The 18,925-nt window shown below is 47.8% G+C and overlaps 1 protein-coding gene across 12 annotated transcripts in view; it reads left to right on the top strand.

The window, feature by feature from the left end:
- The window catches only part of ARHGAP17 (Rho GTPase activating protein 17), an 85,407-nt gene extending 66,609 nt beyond the window's left edge, over positions 1-18,798 (top strand). For 8 of the 12 annotated variants that reach the window (XM_084819068.1, XM_084819059.1, XM_084819067.1 and 5 more), the window contains 5 exons: positions 2,300-2,453; positions 5,222-5,464; positions 7,418-7,590; positions 9,813-10,445; positions 17,385-18,798. In XM_084819068.1, coding sequence (XP_084675194.1) covers positions 2,300-2,453; positions 5,222-5,464; positions 7,418-7,590; positions 9,813-10,445; positions 17,385-17,530 — 1,349 coding nt within the window. In that variant the 3' untranslated portion in view covers positions 17,531-18,798. Of the gene's footprint in view, positions 1-2,299; positions 2,454-5,221; positions 5,465-7,417; positions 7,591-9,812; positions 10,446-14,924; positions 14,968-17,384 lie in introns of all 12 variants that reach the window. The other 4 variants (XM_084819061.1, XM_084819070.1, XM_084819060.1 and 1 more) reach the window with 3 other exon arrangements.
- The last annotated feature ends 127 nt before the right edge of the window (positions 18,799-18,925 follow it).

The following is an 18,925-nucleotide window of genomic DNA, read 5'->3' as shown; positions in this document are numbered from 1 at the left end:
ACAGTTTGTTGTGATCCACACAATCAAAGGCTTTAGTAGTCAATGAAGCAGAAATAGACGTTTTTCTGGAATTCTCTTGCTTTCTCCATGATCCCGCGAATGTTGGCGATTTGATCTCTAGTTCCTCTGCCTCTTCGAAACCGAGCCTATACTTCCGGTAGTTCTCGGTTCACATGCTGCTGAAACCTAGCTTGTAGGATTTTGAGTATCACCTTGCTGGCATGTGAAATGAGCGCAATTGTACGGTAGTTTGAACACTCTTTGGCATTGCCCTTCCTTGGAATTGGAATGTAAACTGACCTTTTCCAGTCTTGTGGCCACTGTTGAGTGTTGTGTTGGCATATTGAGTGCAGCACTTTAACAGCATCATCTTTTAGGATCTTAAATAGCTCAGCTGGAATACTGTCATCTCCGCTAGCTTTGTTGTTACTAATGCTTCCTAAGGCCCACTTGACTTCACTCTCGAGGATGTCCGGCTCCAGTTCAGTGACCGCACTATCATGCCTATCAGGGACATTAAGATCTTTCCTGTATAGTTCTTCTGTGTATTCTTTCCACCTCTTCTTAATCTCATCTGCTTCTGTTAGGTCCCTGCCTTCTTTGGCCTTTATCATGCCCATCTTTGCAGAAAACATTCCCCTGAGATCTCCGACTTTCTTGAAGAGATCTCTAGTCTTTCCCATTCTATTGTTTTCCTCGATTTCTTTGCATTGTTCATTAGGAAGGCCTTCTTGTCTCTCCTTGCTGGGCTCTGGAACTCTGCATTCAGCTGGATATATCTTCCCCTTTCTCCCTTGCTTTTCGCTTCCCTTCTTTCCTCAGCTACTTGTAAAGCCTTATCAGACAGGCAGCCACTTGGCTTTCTTGCATTTCTTTTTCTTTGGGATGGATTTAGTTGCTGCCTCCTGAACAATGTTACGGACCTCTGTCCATAGTTCCTCAGGCACTCTGTCTATCAGTTCTAATCCCTTAAATCTATTCCTCACCTCCACTATATATTCACAAGGGATATGGCTTAGGTCATACCTGAATGGTTTAGTCATTTTCCCTACGTTCTTCAATTTAAGCCGAAATTTTGCAAGAAGCAGTTCATGATCTGAGCCACAGTCAGCTCCAGGTCTTGTTTTTACTGACTGTATAGAGCTTCTCCATCTTTGGCTGCAAAGTACTTAATCAATCTGATTTCGATATTGACCATCTGGTGATGTCCATGTGTAGAGTCACCTCTTGTGCTGTTGGAAAAGAGTGTTTGCTATGATCAGTGTGTTCTCTTGGCAAAACTCTATTAACCTTTGTCCTGCTTCATTTTGTACACCAAGGCCATGCTTGCCTGTTATCCCGGTGATTTCTTGACTTCCTACTTTAGCATTCCAATCCCCTATGATGAAAAGGACATCTTTTTTTGGTGTTAGTTCTAGAAGGTGTTGAAGGTCTTCATAGAACCGATCAACCTCAGCTTCTTCGGCATCAGTGGTTGGGGCATAGACTTGAATTACTGTGATGTTGAATGGTTTGCCTTGCATTCGTACTGAGATCATTCTAATGTTTTTGAGATTGTACCCCAGTGCTGCTTTTCCCACCCTTTTGTTGACTATGAGTGCTACTCCATTTCTTCTAAGGGATTCTTGTCCACAGTAGTAGATATAATGGTCACCTGAATTAAATTCACCTATGCCTGTCCATTTTAATTCGCTGATTCCCAAGATGTCGATGTGCAATCTTGCCATCTCATGGTTGACCACCTCTAGCTTACCTTGATTCATTGATCTTACGTTCCAGGTTCCTAAACAATATTGTTCCTTACAGCATCGGATTTTCTTTTCTCCACCAGACACATCCACAGCTGAGTGTCCTTTCGGCTTTGGCCCAGCCGCTTCAGTCTTTCTAGCGCTACTTGGAAATACCCTCTGTTCTTCCCTAGTAGTATATTGGACCCCTTCCGACCTGAGGGGCTCATCTTCCGGCGTCATATCTTTTAGCCTTGTGATACGTTCCATGGGGTTTTCTTGGCAAGAATACTGGAGTGGGTTGCCATTTCCTTCTCCAGTGGACCACATTTTGTCAGAATTCTCCGCCATGACCTGTCCCTCTTGGATGGCCCTGCGTGACATAGCTTATGGCTTCACTGAGTTACGCAAGCCCCTTCGCCACAACAAGGCAGTGATCCATGAAGGGGAATGAATATTTACCTACTATGAAATGTGGTCTGGGGGGTAGGGGCAAGTTATGCCTCTGAAGTGCTTGAAAGAAGGGAAAGATAGTAATACAACAGATTAAAAATAATCTTTCTCAATTCCAGAGGTGGATTTCAATGTGTCAGGAGCATTCGTGGGCCAGCCTGCTGTGAATTCAAATCACCTGCATACAGGGTATGACTATGACTCTGGGACGCTGGAGCGGAAGAGGCCCGTTAGCATGGCTGTGATGGATGGAGAGCTGCTGAGAAAGGAAAGGTACTGCAACAGCTCCCCCCTCCCCGACCACCCCATTGCTTCACCACCTTTGAGTTATGCCATATTAAGGCTACCTGAGGTTTTTGGAGTCATTAACACAGCAGTGTTGCCCTGGAACAACAATTTCTGTCTACACGAATAAGAAACTTGATCTGTTTCAGTCATCTCCACTTCCCTTGGCTACTGGAGAACAACAGGTCTGTATTCCTGTAGGAGAGAGAAGCAAGTTGACACCCCCAGATCATCTTGGTCACACTTGATTCTTTCAACTTGCTTCCATTTCTGGCTCTCCCCTCGAATGTGCGTGGAATATCTGGAATCTAGTGAAAGCTGACAAGTCTTTGAATGCTGAAGCACTTCCAAAATTCATTTGCATCTAGGACTGTCAACATTCACGTGTGCACATTATTTACCAGTGGAATCTGCAATATAATGTTAGCATGGAGTACTTCTTTTCAAGGAGCCAGCCATAACCTCTTCCAAAATACTCAATTTCTTCTCCTGTTCCCACAGCATCTGTGACCATTGCACATGCTTAGTCATCATTGGGCCCAGTGGAGGGATTAATGCCTCCTTAATGTTTATTTTCCTAAATATCATTTGTACTTCTGCAAACCTTGGGGTTCTCCCAAGCATGCTGACGCCTTCCTCTTGTTTCTCAGTGGATCTGTTTTGACTGCAGTCCTATCAGCAGTCACCACCTGAGTTAGCAATTGGGAACAATTGATCAATGTATAATATCCAATTTATAATATTCAAAGTGGCTTAAAAATATAGAAACCAAGTACAATATACACATCCATCATTAAAGCAACGTAAAACATAGCACTATAAAATTATACAACACAAACTTCAGTTTAAAGCCATAGCAGCAGCACAAACATTAGTTGCCTCCAGGAGCAACCCACTAAATCTTAAAAGCCTCCTTGAATAAATGGGCCTCTGACACCCATCTGAAAAGGAAGGGGCCCAGTAGATTTCCCAAAAGAGGGCATTCTGCAGCTGGGGCATTTCCTCCTCAAAGTCCTGAAATGTCCCCATTAATCTGATTTTGGACATGCAGTGTAATACAAACAAACAGGAAGCTGGTGTTGGTCAAGGGGCTGTTTTCCTAGGGCAGATGATAATGCCAACGGGCCCTCAAAAGGCCCCAGGTTGAGAATGAGTTGAGGACATGTGGGGTATCATTGCAAACAAGCCTTTAGTGGTTCCTTTCCCCTCGTTACTGCAGCCTGAGGAAGATCCAAAGGTAACGTGCTAGCATTTCCTTCTAATTGTGTTCACGCAAGATAGAAGCCAGGAGGGCCGTTGAAGCAACCGTCCCTGGGGTTTCTTTCCTTTGCAGTTGTGTAGTGCCAGTAATACTGTACTGTTGCCTGAGTAGTTCAAGGAGGGCTTCAAGCCTTCCTGTTAAAGGCTTCTGATTTGGTGGGGCAGCATCTGATGGGCTAAAATTCTCAAAAACCCCTTCTATAATACCTCCCTTACCAATAACCCCTTTGTAGCTTGTCTTGTCGTGTCAGTCAGCTCCCTGACAACTCCTCCAGCCACGTGTGGTTCTGCGGCGCTCCCTCTGGGGTTTTGTTGCTACCTTAATTTGAAGCGTGGTTCAACATGTGCTGCTTTTCTGTCCCCCCTGAATCCATACTGCCACCATCCCAGCTTAACAGGCCTTCCCTCCCCTTAGGTGACTGAAAGAGCTTCTGCTTCACAATGCAGGTCTTTTTAGTTTTTCCTTGGCTTACTAGTGGCTATACTACAGGTTACTTGAAGCGCTATAATGGGTGAATGGGGAGACACCATCTATCCAGAGTTAAGTTAAAGTAATGGCCTTCTGTTTTTCATGCTTTTGTCATTGCAAATAATCCGGGTTGTGTGTACTCTGTGCGCGTAGATATATATATATATATATATATATATATGAGATAAAAGATTGGAATTCTACATAATTAGAATATGCACATTAAACAGATTTGCCTATTTAGGCTTGCTTTGCATTGTTCTGCTTTCAATGGGCTTTGGGAGAGGCAAGGAATTCTGCAGGGCACCAAAGTCTCACCTCCATGCCATTGAGGATCTTAGTCAGTCACCCCAGTGGGCTTCTAATATTTCACTGTGCATTTTGCCTGCATGTTTTAAAGCCGGCTCTAATGGCTAGAAGCTGGACTTCCTCATTCCCAGGAAGCTGGATTCTGTGCCCAGTGCCCAGTGCCCAATCCCGTGCTTTTCCTGTGCTTGCATGGGATTGCAGAACACACACAGCCCTACCATTAATATTTATAGAAGTAGAAATGCAGTATCCTTGGCTTAATTAATTGTGGCAGCAACTTGAGCGTACCAGGCATTTGGATCAAAATTGAAACCAGAATCCTTTTAGACTGCTAAATTAAAAAAAGAAAAAAAAACACCCACAGATATACATTGGAATGTGTCAGGAGATACAATTACACTATATTTTCTGGCATGGATATATTCTACTCTGTTCCTGCAACCAAATATATACACGGTTGAAATTGCTGTGGAATAGCCTGTCTTGCTGGTCATCACTCACCTGCCTGCCTACCTGTATGATTGAGCCAAGGTGTGTTGCATGCCTTAATTCTAACAGTGTCTTACAGACAGAGTTTGAGTGTTTTTCCTTGCTGCTTCTTCGCATGACAAGCAGCAGGGACTAGCCTCTTCTCCAGCCCTTGTGGTTGTACTGCCCCTTTTTTGTCTTTCTGTGTAGCCAGTCCGCATGGTGTGTTTACTCTCTCTCTCCTCTGTAGCTTTGGTGTCAAGGTTATGGACTTCCAGGCGAACCCCCGGAGAGGTGGCACTATTAATAGAAAGCACACAGCCCCAGCTTTCCAGCCGCCACTTCCACCCACTGAGGCTGGCCCGCTGGCTCAGGCCCTGGTGGAGCAGCACCCACAGGGCACGGGGGCTGAAACCGGCCTCTTGGGTGCTGCCTCTGCCCCCTTCTCTGGCCCAGCAGAGCAGTCCCAAAGCCAAGGCACTGAGGACAGCAGGTAAGATGGATGGAGTTCAGACAGAAAAACATTAGTGGAGGCATCAGTCCTGAGCCCACGTGGGTCTGTTAGATAAGGGTAGTGTCAAAGTCCTTTGACGTAGAAAGTACCTGGTAGGAGATAATTCATTTGTACATTGCTCTGGTCACTGATAATTAGTCTCCATCAAGAGAAGTTAATGCAATGATGCAGACACCTGGTCGGCATCACTGCAGAACTGAAGTGGATGCATGGTCACCTAGTGTGACTCCTACCCAAAAGCAGGCAAATCCCTCCTTCCCTCAACAGATCAGTGCTGACAGATCCTCACCATAGTATGCCGCAAGCAGAGCACAGGTGCAGTCAAGTTACAAACCAAATGGCTGCAGCTGCATCAAGCAACAGGTACTGCCTCTCCCTCCCACCCAGCCTTGAGAGGTTAAGAGGTTGTTGCTTCTGACCCAGGAGCTAGACCCCATACGTCTTACTTCGTTTATGCATAAGTGGTGTGGGCTGTGTGCCTTCCCCAGTCTGTGTTCTGAAGGCCTTGCTTCGCTTCAACTCTTCCTTTCACCCTGAAAACGGGGAGGTCAAGTGAGGCTTCACTGGAGGTATGTGCTCTTTCAAGAGGAATTTGCTCTTCTGCTCCTTTGTCTGTTTGTGACAGTGTGCTCTTGTAGCTGCAATTAGTGCAGTAGTGAAGTATATACCCCTGAATAACACACACACACCCATGAATACTTATGCTAGTTTGCCTCTGTATCCACACAACCCCCAATGCATATCTGAGATGGCGGTGAGTAGATGTCATTTTAGGGAGGAGGGTGGAACCAGCAACTCAGAAGTTGAGTTATTGCTCTAGCCTCTGAGCAAGCTCTCCAGAACAGCATCAGTAGGTACCTTGTGCTTGAGCCCAGGACCAATGACATTTAATAGGGATAAATGCCAAGTGCTGCACCTAGGAAAAATAAACCAAATGCACAGTTACAAGATGTGATAGCACTCTGCAAGTACTTGAAAGGTTGTCACAGAGAGGAAGGCCAGGATCTCTTCTCCATCATCCCAGAGTGCAGGACACGGAATCATGGGCTCAAGTGACAGGAAGCCAGATTCTGGCTGAACACCAGGAAAAGCTTCTTGACTGTTAGAGCAATACGACAATGGAACCCATTCCCTAGGGAGATGGTGGACTCTCCCACGCTGGAGGCCTTCAAGACGAGGCTGGACAGCCATCTGTCAGGGATGCTCTGACTTGGATTCCTGCATTGAGCAGGGGGTTGGACTCGATGGTCTTGTAAGCCCTTTCTGACCCCACTATTCTATGATTCTATGGATTTTTTGGCTGTGGGCAAAAACAGGGTCACTCCACCAGCTTTACCCACCTACAACTATCAAAAGGAAAACAGAGTGCAGTGGGGAGTAGCAGCGAGCATCCAATATCGTTTGGGAACAGTGAGCAGGTGAACTGATATTCATCATTTGTGTCTGTCAGGAGTCATAGCTCAGTGGCAGAGTATACACTCTCTGTGTCTGAATGTGGATCAGCAATATTGGATGTTTTTGGTGATGGGGATTACTAGGAGAGAGGTTGCATCTCTCCTAGCAATTCTCCCTGCGATGTTGGTAGTGGTCCTTGCTTAGCCCAGTGGAGGCAGGCTTGGCAAAATCTTGAAGGCTGCTGGGATAAGATTCCCCCGCCCTTCTGTTGGAGGACTGGTGTGCTGCTCCAAGCAGATCTGATACTTCCCCCTAGGCTCAGTTTGAGGAAGAGCAACCCTGTGTTGATGGCACTAACCCCAACTAGCTGTGTTGAAAGGGTCAGCAGTATATTAAGCACCAAGGCAGGTCTCCGCCTGCTACGTGGACATGATTAGTATAAAATATCACCAGTGATAAAAGTGTGACCTCTCGAGAGAAGTAGCAGCTCTTGTCTCCAAGTAGCAGCCTTTGATCCAGGCTTTTCTCTCTTTCTAGCACTTCCAAGGCGAAGGACTCCACACCCTCAACTACTCCTCCACCCACAAGAAATGGCGGATCCGGAAGTGCTGCTCAGGCCCACCCTCAGCCTGCCAGTGGCAGCACCATCCAGCTCTCGGTCGGGCAGCCACAGAGCGCTGCTGGGCCTAGCCCACACGCACTCAGGCGAGGTTGGTGTTTCAGGTGCCAAACAGGCCGCGTTCCAGCTTGATGGATGTCTCCATTTCTTAAGACAAAGCTACAACTCCTCCAGACTCTTCCTTGGAAGAACCTGTGAGAATATTGTTCTTCCACAACAGTGGCATCATTGTGGGGGTGGATGGATGGATTCCAGCACTGGCTGGCCTCTTTCGTTTGGTGGCTGTCCTGGAGGAGGGTCATGGAGTGTGTGGTGTGACAGTGGCGGCTACTGCTGTTTCTTATTTAACACCAATGGAACGCAGCCCCTTGGGCCATACTAGGCATTTTTATGTACTTATTTTGTGTGTGTGTTTTCATTTTGCTTACCAACTCTTTGGGGGTACAGCAGGGTAGTGGAGGAGGAGGAATGGCGGGAAGGGCGTAGAGAAGAGCTCCTCTGTCACAGCAGAGTAGTGGACAAGCGATGAGCCTAGACTGATTCAGACCAGGCTTGGCTGAAGGGGGATGGAGTGGGGAGGGATGGGGCTTTGCCAAACATGGCAGCAGGCATGAGAAAAGGAGGCAGAGTGGAGGGACAGGCCCCATTCTCCTGTGGTCATTCCTCCCTTGGCAACATGCTATTCAGCAGGTATTGCTGCCAGGGGGCTTTTCTGAGGAGAGGTGGTGCACCAGCCAACCCCATTCTGAAGGGGCTGCCAGCAAGGCTCCCTCACTTTGAGTTCCTCTTTTCCCCCTTCCCTGCTCCTGTAACTTCAGTTTCTAGCATGGGGAGGAGGAGGAGATGGAAACAACCCAGAGGCGGCTGGTTTTAGCCCACATGATGCCTCCCATGGTAATGTAACCACTATGTGACCTCTACCTCATATTTTCATTGGTTGAATGCTTCTTCTGAATGAGCCCTCTGGGCAGTGCGGTGGAGAGGAACCATGTGTTCTCACCGGGTCTCCAGGGGCATGGTACCTCTTGGGGCAGAGAACCAGCGGGCTTTGAAATGTAAACTTAACCAAAAGCTTAAGGTTGGTATGTGTCAGGGTGGACACTGAGCCCATAGAATCCCAGAGTAGTTCTGATTCGGAGGAAGAGCAGTCGCTCCTGGGAGAGGAGCGCGCCCCTTTTTCCCAGGGCCCGCAGCTGACAGAGATTCCTCCCACCAACATTGAGCCCATGGAATCCCAGAGTATTTCTGATTCGGAGGAAGAACAGTCGCTCCTGGGAGAGGAGCGCGCCCCTTTTTCCCAGGGCCCGCAGCTGACAGAGATTCCTCCCACCAACATTCCTAGATTAGAAAGCAGTCCAGGGAGTGACCCAGCACCGATAGCAGACTGGTTGGATGTGCGGCGCAGACACAGAGAGCGGCGCCAAATGGAGAGCGCGGACAGGAGGCGTAGCGCCCGGTTGGCGCTCAAAGAATGGTTGCGCCCAGAGGAGCCAAGGGAAAAGGGGAGGGATTCTCCCTAGTCCTTATATTCAGGGGTCTGCCAGTAATTGCCTTTCAAACGGGGACCAACTGTTCCAACTTAGGGCATAGGGATGCTGCTGCTCAGATCTAGCTGCTACCTGTAGAGTTATTAAGTTGTAAAAGAAGAATAAAGCTTTGAAAAGAATCCCTTTGTCTGTGTCTGGATTTGGCTACTGGATTAGACTGAGAGAGCCCTCCAAGGAGCCCTTGACAGCTTGGTCCCCGTTTGAAAGGCAATTACTGGCAGACCCCTGAATATAAGGACTAGGGAGAATCCCTCCCCTTTTCCCTTGGCTCCTCTGGGCGCAACCGTTCTTTGAGCGCCAACCAGGCGCTACGCCTCCTTTCCACGCTCTCCGTTTGGCGCCGCTCTCTGCGTCTGCGCCGCGCATCCAACCAGTCTGCTATCGGTGCTGGGTCACTCCCTGGACTGCTTTCTAATCTAGGAATGTTGGTGGGAGGAATCTCTGTCAGCTGCGGGCCCTGGGAAAAAGGGGCGCGCTCCTCTCCCAGGAGCGACTGTTCTTCCTCCGAATCAGAAATACTCTGGGATTCCATGGGCTCAATGTTGGTGGGAGGAATCTCTGTCAGCTGCGGGCCCTGGGAAAAAGGGGCGCGCTCCTCTCCCAGGAGCGACTGCTCTTCCTCCGAATCAGAACTACTCTGGGATTCTATGGGCTCAGTGTCCACCCTGACAGTATGTGGGCGGGTGGGAAGCTAGTGAAGAGGCATGTGCCTGAGAGCTGTTCAGCCAGGTCTGGTAATGACTGTTCCTGTTGGCATCTCTTGCAGCTGTCAAAAAGCCTGCACCAGCCCCTCCAAAGCCAGCTAACCCGCCTCCTGGCCAGCCAGCAAACCAGAGTGCTACCCCAGCTCCTCAGCCCCCATCGGTGTCTCCCAAGCCGCCGACAAGAAGCCCTTCTCCTCCCAGCCAGCATCCAAGCCACGGAGGCCCCCCGCTCCCCACTGCTACCTCCCAGGTCTCTGCCCCACGGCGGTACTCCAGCAGCCTGTCCCCCTTACAGGCTCCCAGCCACCCACCCCCGCAGCCTCCCACGCAAGTGGCCGCGACTCCTCCTCTGCAGACAAAGGCCAGCAGTCCTGGCTCCTCCCCATCTGCAGCACCGGGCTCTGAGCTTGGGCCTGAGCAGCCATCGCCCACTCCTCCACACACGCCGACGCCCCCCGACACTCCACCCCTCGAGAAGCACGGCGCCGGCTTCCCCGCTCCCCAGCCTCCCACCCAGGATGCGCCACCAGCTCTGTCGCCGCCTCAGACGGGCACGTTGCCGAGGCCGAGGCCGGTGCCCAAGCCCCGGAACCGTCCCACCGTCCCCCCGCCACCTCACCCTCCTGCTCCTCACCTGGCTGGAGATGGCGCTCTTCCAGGAGGACCCCCTTTGACTGCGTCCCGCATCGTGACTGGTAAGGACTCAACTACCTGGATAGACAAACTTTTAATGAACAAAAACAGTGTGGAGGTGGTCAGATGTGGCTTGAGCAGCCACACAGTCGTCACTGCTGTGAGACCCCAAGCTGATTGATATTGCTGAAGGAAACATACCAATAACATGTGGAAGATGCCAGGGGGAAAAACACAGCATGATAGGAGGGCTTTCCCAAAAGAAGAGAGGCTCCAAACTGGAAAAAGTAAATTCTTACTGAGGTGGGATTCATTAGTCAGTGAGTGGTAAAACAACTGCAATCCAGGACTTGATCCTGGATGAGCACACTGCCCTGGCCTGTATTACAGAGCCCTGGTTGGATGAAGCTGGGGCAGTTAACCTCTCTCAGCTCTGCCCTCCAGGGTTCTCTGTCCAGCAGCCGGCAAGACCTGGGGGCAGGGAGGTGGAGTGGCAGTGGTCTATCGGGATTCAATACCCTTGGCCAGGTGCCCTATCCCGTAGTCTGCGGGGTTTGAGTGTGCGTATCTGAAGGTGGGTGTCTGGGGCAGAATAGGGATTCTGCTGGTGCACCGTCAACCCCGCTGCTCAACAGCCTCCCTTCCTGAGCTTGCCAGGGTAGCCTCAGGGTAAGTGTTGGAGACCCCTCGGCTTGTTGTGCTGGGGGATTTCAACATCCATGCTGAGGCTGCCCTGTCAGGAGCATCTCAGGACTTCATGTCCGCCATGATAACCATGGGTCTGTCCCAAAAGGTATCTGGCCCCGCCCATGCTGCTGGGCGCACTCTGGACCCCGTTTTCTGTGCTGGATGGTGTGATAGTGATCTGAGAGTGGGAGAACTCTCTGTAGTTCTGTTGTCATGGACAGATCGCTACCTGGGGGGTTTTAGACTTGCTGGCACTCAGAGCCTCTGCAGGGGTGGAGGGACGATTAAGACGGTCCGCCCCAGGAGGCTGATGGATCCGAATGGTTTCCTGACGGCTCTTGGGGATTTTCCTGTTGCCTCAGCAGGCGATTCTGTCGAAGCCCTGGCCCATCTCTGGAATGGAGAAATGACCAGGGCCGTGGACACAATCGCTGCTGAGCATCCTCTCTCATGAAGTGGAGCCACACCAGTACCCTGGTTTTCTAGGGAGCTGGCGGCGATGAAACAAGGGAGAAGACAACTAGAACGACGGCAGAAAACTCGGAGTGAATCCGATCAAACACGGGCTAGAGGCTATTTGAAGGCCTACTCTGCGGCAATACTGGCAGTAAAGAAAATATTTTTTTCTGCCACTATTGCGTTTGCAAAGAGCCATCCAGCGGAGCTGTTTCAAGTGGTCTGGAGTCTTTTATACACTAGCCCGCAAGAGGATAATTTAAACCTCTCGACAGCCCGCTGTGAACAATTTGCTCAGCACTTTGCAGACAAAATCGCTCGGATCCACTCTGATTTGCACGCTATAGTTGATACAGACTCAGTGGATGTAACTTTGGCCCCTGCTCGTCCAGTGTTGTTGGATACTTTTCAATTTGTACAGCCTGAGGATGTGGACAGGATCCTGGGAGAGGTGAGAGCCACCACGTGTGTTCTAGACCCTTGCCCTTCCTGGCTCATAAAAGCAGCCAGAGGTGGACTGGCCGAGTGGGTAAGGGGAGTGGTTAATGCCTCCCTTGGTCAAGGCAGAGTTCCAGCCTGCCTGAAGGAGACAGTGGTGAGACCTTTGTTAAAAAAGCCCTCCTTGAACCCCACCATATTGGATAAATATCAGCCAGTCTCCAATATTCCATTTCTGGGCAAGATACTGGAGCACGTGGTGGCCTCCCAACTCCAGGGATTCCTGGATGAGACAGATTATCTAGATCCATTTCAATCTGGCTTCAGACCCGGCTATGAGACAGAAACAACTTTGGTCGCCTTGGTGGATGACCTACGCCGGGAACTAGACAGGGGGAGTGTGTCCCTGTTGGTTCTGCTGGACCTCTCAGTGGCTTTCAATACCATCAGCCATGGTATCCTTCTGGGCCACCTCACTGGGATGGGACTTGGAGGCACTGTTTTACAGTGGCTCCGTTCGTTCTTAGAGGGGCAGACCCAGAAGGTGGTGCTGGGGGACTTCTGTTCGGCTCCCTGGCCATTGTCCTGCAGAGTTCCTCAGGGTTCCGTTTTGTCCCCCATGCTATTTCATGTATGCATGAAACCATTGGGAGAGGTTGTCTGGAGTTTTGGGGTTCAGTGTCACCAGTATGCTGATGACACCCAACTCTCCTTTTCCATTCCATCTAATTCCAAGGAAGCTGTTCCAGTGTTAAACCGGTGTCTGTCGGCAGTAATGGTCTGGATGAGGGCAAACAAATTGAAGCTTAATCCAGACAAGACAGAGGTGCTCCTGGTCAGTCAAAACGTAGATCGGGGAATAGGGATTCAGCTTGTGCTGGATGGGGTTACACTCCCCCTGAAGACACAGGTTTGCAGCTTGGGTGTACTTCTGGATTCAGCCCTGAGCCTGGATGCCCAGGTTTCAGTGGTGGCCAGGAGTGCATTTGCACAGTTAAAGTGAGTGCGCCAGCTGTGCCCGTTCCTTGAGATGTCTGACCTGGCCACAGTGACACATGCCTTAGTTACATCCCGTTTGGCTTACTGTAATGCACTGTACTTGGGGCTGCCTCTGAAGAGTGCTCTGAAGCTTCAGCTGGTTCAAAGAGCTGCTGCCAGACTGTTGACTGGGGCTGGCTGCAGGGAGCATACCACTCCCCTGCTAAAACAGCTTCACTGGCTTCCAGTCTGTTTCCAGGCACAATTCAGAGTGCTGGTCATGTCCCATAAAGCCCTATATGGCTTAGGTCCAGGTTATCTGAAAGACCGTATTCTCCCCTATGAGCCTACTTGTGCCCTGAGATCTTCAAGGGAGGCCCTTCTCGCCATCCCACCACCATCACAGGCACATCTGGTGGGAACACAGGAGAGGGCCTTCTTGGTGGATGCCCCAAGGATCTGGAACTCCCTTCCCAGAGAGGCGAGTGTGGCACCCTCCTTGATATGCTTTCACAGGCATGTAAAAACCTTTTTGTTCCAGCAGGCCTTTGGAGCTAGCCTGGACCTGTGAGAATATGACAGATGGATACTATATTTCTTGTTGTCTTTTAATGTTTTGATATTTTATACAATTTTATTATTGATGATTTAATTATATTTTTAACTTTTGTATACTTCTATTTATAGGTTTTAATTGTACAAGTTTTAATGTTGTAAAGCACCTTGAGTCCCAGTATTGGGGGAAAGGCAGGATATACATCTAATAATAATAATAGTCGTCAGAGAGCACACACAATGACCATTGAGGAAAACAAAACTCATTTGGGCCTTTGTGTAAGCCAACCTGTAGGTGCCTTTAAATCACAGCAACGCTCCGGCTCCAACGGGGAGGGTGTAGAGCTGCCAAAAGTTTAGTGGAGTCAGAATTATCCATATAAAAGGACCAAGTTTCCGGTTCTCACTAGAGCAGTGCTTAAAATGTAATGACCGAAATGTTGCAGATGTAGATATTTAGAAGCAAACAGATGCTAATCATTTTTAGCTATCAACTAGATTTCAGATTCCAGCATAAATCAGCAAATTTCAAATGCTGTCTTGAGTTTTGACATTCAGAGGTATTAGTTCCCATCATTCGACAATGAAGCAGTCTTCAACTGCTGAACATCCGTAGCCACATTTTTGGTGTTTGGGTATTTTTTACATATCATTTTTCACTTCTCTCTCTTCCTTCCTACCAACACTACGCAACCCCTCCTTTTTCCTGGCACTTACTTCAAGATTTCTCTACCATCCAAAGCAATTTTCCTTCACAACAGCTGCATTGACAAGCAGCATTCCATGACATGACTCTTTCCTCCCAGCATTCAGAGTGTTTCAGCATTTTGTGACATTACAGCAACTCAGGCAGTGGTGAAGCTCACAAATAGGCAAAGTCAATTTTTGCCATATAACATGAGTTGCTCATTCTAGTGTGTCACTTCAAGCTGCCCCAGCCACTGGCCATTTCAGAAACCTAAACTATGTGTCCAGAAAGATTCAGTGCAATTATATAGATGTTAAGAAAGCTGGAAGAGTTCCATTGCTGTTGGATTGGGCTTGGAGTCCCTTCCGTGCCAACTTGTCCTTTGAAGTAAACCCTACCCTTGCTAGCTAACACAGCAGTTCCCGTGTTGATGCAATCGTGGAAAGCAAATTGCATCAATATCCACAAGTTCACTTCTACACTAATTTTTAATCTGCATTGGGTGCTTCTTCATTATGCTTAATCTTAAATAACATTATCGTAATAAAACCTGGACTTTTTGCAGGCTGGAATAGCGCATGCCCAGCTCTTAATTCTAGCAGACCTCTAACTTGTTGCTGAACCTTAATGGGCTGCTGGATGAGATATTTAGCTGCACAAATAACCCTTTGAATTCCCTCTAGGTTGTAACACAACTTGAACGTAATATTCTAATTGATAATTTTATTAAACGATCTAGATGTTTGACCAGCATTATTCAGTAGGAACTGAGATTGGAAATGGTAAGAAGAAATGAGGCCTTCCGATTGGCCAGAAATATTGCAAATGCATAATCATGGATGCAGCTTTGTTCCTTACTAACTGGTCACCGTAACATGGCTTGCTTGCACCTGGACTAATCCTGCATGTGGAAGGAGTGATGCTTCTCTTGTGGTTATTCCCCCCGCCTCATCTTAACACATTCATTGGATGTATTCCAGGATACTGCCCCATCCGTGTTTAGCCACTTCTGTCACCGGGGTGAGGGGAGGGAGTGCTCTGTCCACTCTGGAATATGGAACAAATTTCTACTTTTCAAAACCTTTGGAGCGTCATAGATCGCAACACACATGTACGCATGTCGTTCCTTCCCTTTCTCTGTCGTTCACTGGGTCAGGTATTTGGGGTGGTCCATTGGAAATTAAGGAACAATCTCACAGGGCTCAGAAGATAGCTGTGAAGATATTTGTGTTAACTGCTACTCCATTAAGTAGACTTCATGCTTTTTCCCTTACTAAAGACCCAAGAACATGGCGTGGGGTTGGGGGAGTCTCAGAAAGAGGCTACTTGTATAAATTGAAAGCTCACATGAGCTGAAAGTTCTTGAGCAGTTGAGTACAAACTTAGAGCAAGAAGAGATTGCCCCAAGTAGGAGATGAGTGGCAGGTGTAGCCATCCATTCCCCTGCTGGAGCAGCACTGCTGGATGGGACAGTGCGGTACAGTGCTCTGTCTTTTGACCTTTAACCTGTTAAGGGAAGAATGCTCTAAGTGCAGCTATGTAGCATTGCTCTGTGTAGCCCCCACCTCCTTTCCTTTGCTAATGCTATGACCCAAACAGACTAAGAGGAGACTGGCTCATGCCTTAGACCCTTTCTGGTGGAACAGAGAAAATGAGGGAGCCAGCCCCTGAGTGCTTCCTCGCAGGGCTAGTTTTCTGCTTTGGACTTGCCAATATTTCTGGAGCTGCTTTGGCAACTGTCAGTAGGCTGTTCTGATTTTCAGGTTCAGTACTTACTTGGTCCAGCCTAGTCACTGGAGCTGAGCGTGCAAGTGGAGATACTGCCTTCAAATCCCTTTGAAGGCAGTATCTCCACTTGTGCACTCAGCTAATTGTGTGTAAATTAACGTCTGTTGAACCTACTCCAATTGGAATGAATGCATGAATTCCAGTTGGTGTAACTGATAAACAGCCATGTGCCATGTCAAGCCCTGCCCATCTGTGCAGTGGTACTGCACAGTAATACTCACAAAGAGATTGTCAGGTAACAGCGGCTAGTTATATTAGGACAACAGGAGGCTGGATTTGTACCTCCGCTAGCATGGAAATTCATTATACCCTGCACTACTCACCACAGCATATTTGCACAAGGGCCTTGTTCTGTCACCTTCAGGCAGGGGCTTTACATTTAAACGGGAATGACACTTTGTTTAACCCATGACACAGGCCTGCACATTTGTGAAAACAAGTGCTGCTTACATGTGAGATGTCTGATGTGCTTCCAGCTTTTTGTTGTGGACGAGGGGGGTGTTTGCTGGTGTAAAACTGTCTGTCTGTGCCATACAGTATTAGAGATGTGTTTGTGTTTTTGTTCTTGAAATGGTGGGAGGGCTGGGTTGCATTGAATGGGAAATCCTGAACAAGTTGTTATAACGCAATTTGGTAGTTCCAGCTCTGACACTTCCAGGTACTGGTAGAGTCACCACCAGCAGAACAAGGGCCCCACATTGTGACTCTACATGCCATAAGTCCCAGCCAGCTTTTCGCTATCTATGAGCAAGTCCAGAAGAATCAACGAACCTCTGCTTTCATGGACAGGGTAGCTCCTTCAAATTAGGTTTCCCATGCTAAAACAGTATGTGCCTCTTGTGTAACATCTTAGTTGGCAATAGCTGGATCCTAGATAGCTAGAGTGTCTTGCAGTCTCCACAGCTCAGTTTCTCTAGCAGATATGAAGAAACAGCTTTCCATTTGCTGCCCTTCTCTTGTGTAAGCTCATAAACAGGGCTGTATGCTTTTCCATACCTAAACTGTGCAAGTATAAAATTAGAATCTGGGCAAACTCCATCATCTTGAGAATTTTGTGGCTTGTTCCATGGAGCTTCTAGCACATGTGGCTACAAAGATAAGTTTTAAAGTGTGTGCAATAGTTGGTGGCATTTTTTGTCAGAGCTCAGAAGTGCAGAGCCAGACTTCTTATGGGACCAGTACACCAGCCCCTCCCCTTCTATGACTAGAAGAATAAATTACCAAAAAAGTTTAATTTGCAGAATCCAGCGTTGTCTTGGCACAGTGTTGAAGGTAGAGGGGTTTACCAAATGCAGAGCCCTGTCCATAAGCTTCCCAAAGCCTTGGTCTGGTTGCTGTCCTTTCCATATGTTTCCACAGAAGTGCCTTTTCAACATTTGCATTGTGTCTTTTTAATGTCTTTTCTGCACAGACTTCAATTCCACTGTTCAAGAGCCACCACGAGGCCTCCCTGTCATGGAGCTTCCTACAATGGAGTCAGCGACTTTGCCGAATCAGAATTCACACAACCACCTTGTGCTCGACATTGATCATGATACTGAAAGCACTGCTTTGTAAAAGAAAGAAACCACTCCAAGACACAGCCCTTTGTGTCCCAGTGGGAACCGAACCAGTCAAGGCTCAACAGTGAGAAGCTTAACAAAAAAAAGATATGGCAGGGAAGGTAACACAGTCTCCACTCATGTCTTCAGAGAAGAAGCCTGACCCATATCTGGAGAAGTTCAGTGACCTGTGTCTTGACAAAGGTGCCTACACGGTGGCTAGGATGATCTGGCTGTTGCTGAAACTTGTATAGGAAGCTTAATTGCTGCTGTTAACCAAGATGGCATTCACTGAAAAATTCCAAGAGAATCCAAAGCAATGCATGTATAATGGAAATAACCTTCTTTTAAAGGCCTCTGATGAACTCTTATTCTTAATTCTTTGCTCTTACCAAGAAGATGGCTCACAAGAGATATTCCGTCTCTGACATGCTGCAGACTTTTTGTTAAAGTATGAACCAAAAAATTGCCACATATGCAGGGGGTGACTGCTGGTTATCGGTCACTTCTCCAAATGGTGGATGTATCCTTGTGCCTTGATGGACTGTTATACTGTAGAAGGAAATATACTGTCTCTCTAACCATTTCAGTGCTACTCTTTTTTTAAAGTATTGTTATTTACCCCTTTATTTTTCATAGTTATTTGTATTAACCATCCTGCTTTGGTTTCTGTAACATCCATAGACAGCTGATATCAAGCTGAAAACTTTGGAAAATGTGTATTGCTTTCAGTTGTTATAAATGAGTTGAAAATGATTTTGAACATCTGTTTGGATTCATCTGCTGAGTAAAACTATTCTCACTTTTGTTGCAGTAAGGAAAATTTATTCTAACTGCTTAGTCCCCAGCCAGAATAACTGCCCTGTGTAGTCCTATCATTTCCTGGTATAGCAAATTCAGGTGGTTGAGTGCCTATCGGTTGAAAGAAAGAGGGCACCTAAAAAGAGTTGTTTCTTACATACCCAGGAGTCTCCCTAAGTACAAGATGTATAGAGGTTTGGTTGAAAAGCGGCTTGAAGTGCGGGGTGGGGGATAACAATTCAGAAAAATATTCTGGCAAGAACTTGTAACTTTCCAGGGTATATGGAGTAGAGGGGGAGGGAGGTGGATATAGGGTCCCAAAGTTGGCTGTTTATGACCAAGAAAGTTGCCTTATACCATGTTAAATGTTTTGTCCGTGTAGCCCAGTATTAGTGACTGGCTCACTATTATTGACTTTGACTGGCAGTGAATGTCCAGGATTTGGGGCAGAAAGGTTTCCGATCCTTTTAGCACAGCAAAGGACAGCCTCAGGCACGTAAGAAGGAAAAAGAGCTCCTTTTCCTCCTTCCTGTATTAAGTAATGTGACCATTACCTTGCTGAATCTTCCTTATGTTTGTTTACATGAACACCAACACAACTGGCAACACC

The sequence above is a fragment of the Heloderma suspectum genome, chromosome 12 (assembly GCF_057233095.1).
Source record: "Heloderma suspectum isolate Gila_16-S chromosome 12, 16-S_ref, whole genome shotgun sequence".
Classification (NCBI taxonomy): Eukaryota; Metazoa; Chordata; class Lepidosauria; order Squamata; family Helodermatidae; genus Heloderma; species Heloderma suspectum.
Note: the sequence above shows the minus strand (reverse complement) of the source record. Positions and strands in the feature narration are given on the sequence as shown.